This window comes from Mustela nigripes, chromosome X (assembly GCF_022355385.1).
Source record: "Mustela nigripes isolate SB6536 chromosome X, MUSNIG.SB6536, whole genome shotgun sequence".
Classification (NCBI taxonomy): Eukaryota; Metazoa; Chordata; class Mammalia; order Carnivora; family Mustelidae; genus Mustela; species Mustela nigripes.
In genome coordinates this window covers 111722596-111731458 of record NC_081575.1, presented here as the reverse complement: position 1 = coordinate 111731458, position 8863 = coordinate 111722596, and the positions used below count along the sequence as shown (strand labels likewise).

Sequence of the window (8863 nt, the reverse complement as noted above, 5' to 3'; positions counted from 1 at the left end):
TTAAATAAAAAATGGTTAATTCTATGTTATGTGAATTCCACCTCAATGAATATAACATATGTAACATATATTTTTAGGCCCCATTGCATTCTGCCTGCCTGGGACGGTTTTCCTTTCCCCACCACTGCCTCTTGGACTTGTTTAATTTTACTTTTAACTAAAAATAAACATGGTGACAAAGTGAAAGAAGCTTGGGCAGCACACGAATCAGTGTTTGAGCTTCAGGTCACAGAACGACTCCTGTTTGACTCAAAAATCACTGTCTCGTGTGCCCCGCCAGCCCTCTCGTACAGCACAGTGAAGGCTCAGTTACCCGGATCCTCGCTCACGGCCGGGACATCACCATATGCCAGACAAGACACAAACACGCTTTCTCCCTCTTGAGGTTGCTGGGAAAAGTTTAATCAGCTACAGAAATTTGTGAGAACCAAAGGCCACCTCTGGACTGAAAAGGAAAGTAGCCCCTTGGTTCTGGTCTATCTATCATTAGATCCCCTTCGAGGTTTTACATTTATGTTTGGTGGAAAACAGGGTGATTCTTTAAGAGTGTGGTGATTTCCTCAGACAGTTCCTTCATCCTGGTTTCAGTGACTTCAGAGCCTTTAAAAAGAAGAAGAAGAATATAAGTATTAACAATATCAGAAACTGAATAATGTAAGTCTTTCAAGTACCTCAAGCTAGTCTTTGCGCCATTTTGGTTTGCTCCTAAAGGTCTCCATGTTTGAAGCAAATCGAAATCGAGAAAGATATGCTTTCCCTGGGGAACATGAAGATCCTGCCACTAGGTGACATGAAGAGAGCTCATACTGGAGCCATTAACTCTTTACACATTTTCCAGAAGCTGCTGTCCTGTGAAAAGAGAGCTGCCCATCCACCTTGAGGCCTGCCATAACACTAGAGTTATCCCAGGCAGTATCAGGCTCTGAGTTTGAATTTAATAAACTTATCCAGGCTGCTATCCTCCCTCAGAAAGACTGAAAGAACCATGGGGGAAATGAGCTGCCCTCAGAAGCCCAGACATTTCCCTCCAAAGAAATAAAATACCATTTTATTTCATACAAATCCAAAGAAATCTGCTTTTCCATGAATTACCTAAACCAGGGCTCAGCAAACTGCTTTTGTAAATGAAGTTTTATTGGGACACAGCCATGTCCATTCATTTACATACTGTCTATGCCAGCTTTCCCCCGATAATAGCAAAGGACAATAGTTGCAACAGAGACTGAACGGCCCCCAAATCCTAAAATATTTATGATTTGGCCCTTTACAGAACAAGTTTGCTGATCTATGACAACTCTAACCACTCTAGCCTCCGGATACACATTTAAGGTGAGCTTACATATTTATTCCTGACCTCAGGTGCATTCCATTTTCCCCATGCTAACTTCGAGCTTTCCCGGATGCATTCCAGTTTCCCAAAAGCATGGTCAGCTGTCAGATCTGTCCTAACTATGCCTGGGGATCACCTATTTGCTACACGTGCCAGGCAAATAGGAGCATCCCTCGAGAGTGAAATCCTGCAGGGCAAGTCCTAAAACTCTCCCTTCTCCCCCAGGACAACAGCTTGTCTGGAAGACAAACAGAGAATACTAGAGAATTCCATCTTACCTTCACAGGCAGTCCTGATTATTCCAAGTCCTGTATTATTTTCAGCTTATTTCCAACTCGGCTATTCTTGGCTCTGAAAAGCTATCATCACTGGCATCGCTGTATCTATCACTAGATCAAAAAAGGAACTAATTTAGCAAGGTGTAAAAAACCCTGGAGAATTATTCTATTTACAATTCCAAACATGTTCTGTAATTAATCTCCACTCAGAGAAAATGCTAAGGGATATTGTACTACCACTTTCTAGAAAGAGGTTAGTCCCACCACACACGGTGATCTTTTGTCAGAGGAGCTGATCACCTGCTTTCATCTTAAGCTGGAAGTAACTTATTCAGAAAATTGATAAAAGCATTTCAATTTAGATTAAAATGTATAATCTTCTAAAGACCACCAGTGTAGACCAGCAGCATAAAAGTTTGCCATCCCAACAGATACTCTCATATACCCAAGGGTTTGAGAAATTATTTGCACAATTATGCTATTTTCACATCAGAAGCTTTATGGGATGCCCCCACTACCTCGAGACGCATGTAGTACTCAGAATAGGACCGATGGCTGACATACTACTGCCATGTTGGGATCCCTCAGAAGCACATTTTCTCCATGATAGAGCCCTGCAACTGTAGTTTTAACCTGAGCTATGGGCTAAGGTCAGGGGTTCTTCTTGCTTGGTTCCAAATAAATCAGCAAGTAGATCAACTCCACAGGAGTTCTACTGACCTATGGAGATGACATTGCCAGGAAGTGAGTGTTTTATGCCTGACCCATTCCTAGCCTTGACCAACTTTTTACTGATGGATAGCAGTAGAACTCTGAATTCCATAACACGTGAAAATCCACTCTTTTTTTTTTTTAAGGAGGAAAGGGAACAACTGAATAAACCCTCTGCTGACATGTTAGGAAGCGAATATTTACTCTAAACACATTGAGCGAGTATCAATAAATACGTCAACAAGAATGTAAAAGACAACCTCACTCTCCTCCTTGACTTTTGGACAAAATACTGGAAAGGCTGTGGGGGCGGGGTTCGAGAATGGAGCGTAGATAGAAGAGGATTAAGAATTGGCAGAAAAGGGGCGCCTGGGTGGCTCAGTGGGTTAAAGCCTGTGCCTTTGGCTCAGGTCATGATCCCAGGGTCCTGGGATCGAGCCCCGCATCGGGCTCTCTGCTCAGTAGGGAGCCTGCTTCCTCCTCTCTCTCTGCCTGCCTCTCAGCCTACTTGTAATCTCTGCCTGTCAAATAAATAAATAAAATCTTTAAAAAAAAAAAAAAGAATTGGCAGAAAAGACAAGATATGTTAAACACGAATCAACAGCTCCTCAAAACAAATCAAGTACAAGATACCCCCTACTTAATTTTTAGAGCAGGAAAGTCACTTCTGTTACAAAAGGGTTTCCAAGGGATGCCTGGGTGGCTCAGTTGGTAAGCAGCTGCCTTCGGCTCAGGTCATGATCCCAGCGTCCTGGGATCGAGTCCCACATCGGGGTCCTTGCTCAGCAGGGAGCCTGCTTCTCCCTCTGCCTCTGCCTGCCATTCTGTCTGCCTGTGCTCGCTCTCTCCCCCTCTCTCTCTCTGATAAATAAATAAAATCTTTAAAAAAAAAAAAGGGTTTCCAAAAAAGAAAACACAGGAATAACTAAATTATATATATATATATATATATATATATATATATATATATATATATTTTTTTTTTTAAACTGTCCCCAAAACTTGATATGTCCTTCCTTATCCACGCATTCTCATTACACAAACGTCAATCCATCCTGGTTCTGGGCGACATAAAGGGAATTGGAAGTTGCACTCAACTTCCTCGGGGAGAAGAAATGAGGGTCGGGGTGTTTTGGTGACTCACCCAGCACACAGCTCATTCGAGGTGAGGCCAGCATCCCCATCATGCCAACCCAGGCCACAAGCTCAAGTCTAAGGGGTGCTGAAATGTGCCAGCAGGCACCGTGGGGGGGGGGCATATCCCCTGAGTGCACAAGCAAGAAGGCCAGAAGAGCCAAGGAGAGCCTATTCTCTCAGGCATAAGACGTTACACCTGCTTCCTTCCCGACCTCCGAGCTCAGGGAGGAAGAAGGTGGGCCCACACCCTCCCCCTGACAACCCTGGTTGTACTGTTTATTAGCCGCATACGTCCGGACTGCTCACTTGACTGCTGAGAGTCTAGAAAAAAAAAAAAAACCAGTAACAATACCTACAACCTCACCAAGATGGTATGAGGGCCAAAAGAGAACATCTGAATGCACTCTGAAGACAATATAAAAATGTAAGCTGTTGCTGCTCACGAGTCTTACATATTCATGACACGGTATCTCTTAAAAAGTCATCGAAACATAAAGAAATCACAAAAACTGCCAATTGCATGATTTTCAGAATTGTTTCTCATCCCAGGTCATTCCCTGCCCTGTCTTACCCCGCAAACCTGGGGTGGGTCTGTTTCTAACCTGGCGGCTGTCCTTTCTGTCTGGCGCTGGCTGCCCCAAACTCTGACGACACCTCCAAATGGCACGAAAAGACTGGGCTTGAATTTACTCATTTCTAAGGCAAATGAGCGGGTTTGCTGATTTTTCTTTCCTCTGTGCCAGGGGCCAGAAGTAGGACAATGAAGTAAACCACGGGGCTCAAGAACAGAATCATTAAAGCAGGCATTGCTGCTCAACTGCCTGATTTCAGGGTATCCACTCGCCAGCAAGCACCAAGCGCTAGAAGTAAAAAATGTGCCTTTTTTTTTTTTTAAGATTATCTTTATTTATTTGACAGACAGAGATCACAAGTAGACAGGCAGGCAGAGAGAGGGGAGGAAGCAGGCTCCCCAATGAGCAGAGAGCCGGATGGGGGACTCGATCCCAGAACCCTGGGATCTTGACCTGAGCGGAAGGCAGAGGCTTTAACCCACTGAGCCACCCAGGCGCCCCTAGAAATACAATGTGGATCACCATCACACACAGAACAGCAGTGGTTCCTACACATCCAATAAAATGTGAGCGCTACTCTGTGCTGCATGGGGCTTAGGGGTTCATTTTAGTTTCACACGGAACAAACTTTAAACAGTCATAAGATATACTTGTCTGAGTAGACTTACACTTAATTCGCGACATCTCAGCTCCCTAAGACTAACCCTAAATCATGTTCTCTGGACAGACACGTGGGCGTGCGCACACACATTTCTCAGGGAAAATTATTAGATATTAATGTCTTACACGCGAATCTTTATGAAACGCCACAGAATACAGACCCACTGGTGTCTATCTTGATATATTTGGGGAGCGGACATGTTAAACCCGCACTGCCCAGTACGGTAGCCACAAGCCGCGGGACGCTCTCTACCTTTAAATCAATTAAAACCGAATTGAACTGAAAATTCCATGCCTCACTCACACATATTAAGGGGAAGTTCAAGTGCTCAATATGTTACCGCGTTGCTCGCTTCTTGCCCCAGATACACCAAAGAACTGGAAACCCGAGAGCAGAATGGGGAGCTAGAGTTCATTAAGCAGGTAGAGTACAGTGCGGTTCCAAGAGTGAAAGCAGGTCACTGCTAGAGCAACAGTGGCAATGGCCCCAAGAAGGTCTGGCTGCATCCTTTTAAGCCTGTTTTCTGCCTTAAATTTGGCTTTGAAGGATATGTTTGAGTGACAGCCCGTGGTTATATAACATTTTGGCTTCTGCGCATGCGCCTACCCATGATGCATGCCGTTATATTTGTATTTATTTATGCATTGTATATTTATGAGTTTCTAAGGAGCTTCTGCTGTGACCTCAAGGACAAGTTGCGCCTTCTCTGCGCATGCTCAGCTCTTGGAAGTCCCCTGTGGCTTCTAAGCCAGCTCATGGCTAGGCCTTTCCCGCTCTCTTAGCCCTCAGAGGTGGCTCTGCAGGTGTTGCTGTGAATTCTTAAGGGTTGCTCCAAGGGTGTGGCCAGCAACTGCTTTATTCCTTCTCCCTCAGACCCAACTAACTGCCCAACAAATAGTCACGTGGGGCTGGTGACTGTCCCATTGGGCAGTGCAGATTATAGAACATTTCCATCACTGCAGAAAATTCTATTGGATAGCACTGATTTTTAAAACAAATGAATAATGATTAAAAACAGCAACAACAACAAACCATAATCACCATGCAATGGTTCTCCTTGCCACTCCCTAAAAAGATTTTTTTAAGGTCTGGCTATCTAGAGCTATTTGAAATAATGGCAGTTGTCTCTTATGCATGCATGTGCTTCCCCAAATAACAGAAGCACTCTTTTTTTTTAAGTTCATATATATATATATACTGTTTTTTAAAAGTAGGCTCCAAGCCCAGTGTGGGGTCTGAACCCACAACCACAAGGTCAAGAGTCACATGCTCTACCGACTGAGCCTGCCACATGCCCCCTATATTATTTTTTATTACAGAAAATAAAAATCACCAGCAGCGACTCATGGGAACCTCTATCCTTACAACACTGGCTTGACTTTGGAGACTTGACTGCAACAATCTACGTGTGGTTCTTTGACAAACAAAAGGTTGCTTATAGTCATTCGTTTGTCAAAGATTCCTGGTTCCTAGTAAATATCCAATATAAGAAAATATATATTCCAAGGCACTAGGACAAGATTTAGTAATGCCTCATATTTCCCACTTTTTAGGCCACCCCAGGGGCAGCCATTAAACCACTTCTTCTCCATTAACAGAAAGAGGTAGTTGGAATTTTTTAGAAAATTTTGATGGCCAGGGGTGCCTGGGTGGCTCAGTGGGTTAAAGCCTCTGCCTTCAGCTCAGGTCATGGTCCCAGGGTCCTGAGATCAAGCCCCGCATCGGGCTCTCTGCTCAGTGAGGAGCCTGCTTCCCTTCCTCTCTCTTTGCCTGCCTCTCTGCCTACTTGTGATCTCTGTCCATCAAATAAATAAATAAATCTTTAAAAAAAAAGAAAAGAAAAGAAAATTTTGATGGCCAGCTTAGGATTCCCAGCATGCATGAGTTCCTACAATACTTTGTATCAAAAATCGATTTCATGTAGGAAAAGCATGTTTTAAAACAGGTTGCCATGCACATAGTTTTCTCCAAAGCATTGTTACTGCTATACTTACTTCCTTTTCAAAGAGCCCCTGGAAGCCATAAAATGTAAGAGCAATGGAATAAAATCTTAGTATGCTTTGATGAGTTTTGCATTGAATAGTAAATGGTAGAATTCGACCCCAGCAGGGCATTAAAAGCACAGTGATCTCTATCAGTATTAACTCCATTCCCGGCCAGCACCCTGTATGTCATCAGCCTTGCAGTGAACCACCATCAATAAAGAGCACCTTTTAATCAACATTTAATCCCTAAGAGAAGGTGTACTCAAATGTGTTTTTTTAGCAGCACTTTACTGAAAGAAGTCTCAAGGCATGCAGCTGGTGACAAATAATGGGGGCAGGAGAAGAGGAGGTGGTGTTGTTTTAAAAGGTATTTAAAAAAAACGTTAAAAAAGTATCTTTTTTCCCCCAGTTCGCTTTTGCTTGAAATGTAACAAAGGGGAAAAAGTAGTATTTTTCTATCGGGTTAATATTTACAAAGCACCATCTCAACTATTCTTTGGAGCAGCACAAATGCATGAAGATCCCGAAGTTTGGGAGTAGAGACTTGGGAAAAATTACCCAGTTTGTAGCAAACCCAGAAACCAAATCCATAGCACCTGCTCTCCTCGTCCACACTGTCCCCAAAGAAACCAACTATTTGTACCTGTCAGGGAGCAAGAATTTCCTGTCCCCTTTAAGGTACTCCTCACTGGCCTAAGAATCCAAGTGACAGAGACAGATTAACAGAAGACAATTGGGGGGACTAAAGTTTCTCTTGAGGGTCTCGATTGCCTTCAACTCAAAACGGTCCATGTGCCAACGTAGCATATTTTGCGAAGACCTGTCCCAAACCCCTTTAAACTTGAAATAATCTTTATGCTAGACTGGCCCATCTTGGGGTGGCCAACCCTTGGCCCCTACACACTGTATATTGCAAGAATGGCCCTTGGCATCATCAACCATGCAGCCCGAAGTTTTAAAAAAAAAGATAGGCACGGTGATTCCAAGTTTAAAATAGCGCTGGAAAACGCACATCCAGGAGGAAAAGAGTATCTTACCTTCCTAGTCAAAGAGAAAGAGGTACCCAAGGGGGTAAGTATGCCTTAGAGGGAGAAATGCACACTCTACAGTCAAAAGAGAGGCCACGCCCACCTCCCATGCCCACTGTTAGGGCGCAGCATCCTAAAAGGATACAGATTGGCAGATTCACCTCTCACTAAGCACTTCAGGAATGTGTATCAAGGGCCACAAAAGTGGTGTGAGCTAAGGCAAAGGCATTAAAAGCTTCTACGGAGATCCAGGGACTGTAAACTGTTCCCTACGGATTTGTGTGCATTTTACTCTCTAAGTCAAGGGAAGCCACTGAGAGTTTTAAACTCCAAAATAATGTAGGAAAAATGGATTGAGAAGAGGAAAGCTGGAGGCATAGAGACCAGTTAGGAAGCCTTTGTAGGAGACAAGAGATGAAGACCAGAGCTAAGGTAAAATTAATAATAATTCCCAGTTAGGGGCACCTAGCTGGCTCAGTCAGTAGAGTGTGTGACTCTTAATCTCAGGGTTGTGAGTTCAGGCCCCACGTTACGTGTAGAGCTTCCTTTAAAAATAATAATAATAATAATAATTTCCATTTAATTTCCCACCGTAGACCAGACACTGTGCTAAGTGCTTTACATTTAGTATGAAACTTAATCTTCATTAAATGGGTACCATGTCAAGTGGGCACCATTACCATGCCCGTTTTATAAAGAAACTGAGGCAGAAAAGAGCGAGGTCACAGAACAGTGATTATAACCATGAAAGGAGTCCTATATGGATATAAAGATTGGAAGGAAACACTAAAAAATGAGCCCAGTGTGTTAGGCTGGTGGGTTTATGGGTCCTTTCTTTCTATTTTCAAAATTTTCTGTCCTGTTACATTTAGAAGTCCACAGAACACAAAAATCTTCCCCAGATGGAAGCCAGTGTGTCACTTAGAAGGAAACCCAGAAGAGAGACTAGAGACAATGGTGAATGAAAATGGGTGCCTTCTCTCCCCACCTGCTGCCAGGATTCACGGGTGGAAATGGGGAGATAAGGATAAGCATGGAGAGAATGGACGCAGATCCTAGGAGCACAGGAGGGATCGAGAAATGGAAAGATCTGGTTCTGGGTGTGCAGATCCTAGGAGCACAGGAGGGATCGAGAAATGGAAAGATCTGGTTCTGGGTGTG

At 43.6% G+C, this 8863-nt stretch overlaps 1 protein-coding gene across 2 annotated transcripts in view; it reads right to left on the bottom strand.

Annotated features, from left to right (window-relative positions):
- Positions 1-380: 380 nt before the first annotated feature.
- The window catches only part of CTPS2 (CTP synthase 2), a 99873-nt gene continuing 91390 nt past the window's right edge, over positions 381-8863 (bottom strand). For both annotated transcript variants that reach the window (XM_059384849.1, XM_059384850.1), the window contains exons 18-19: positions 1609-1719; positions 381-600 (exon numbers count right to left, since the gene is read on the bottom strand). In XM_059384849.1, coding sequence (XP_059240832.1) covers positions 1650-1719 — 70 coding nt within the window. In that variant the 3' untranslated portion in view covers positions 381-600; positions 1609-1649. The remainder of the gene's footprint in view (positions 601-1608; positions 1720-8863) is intronic.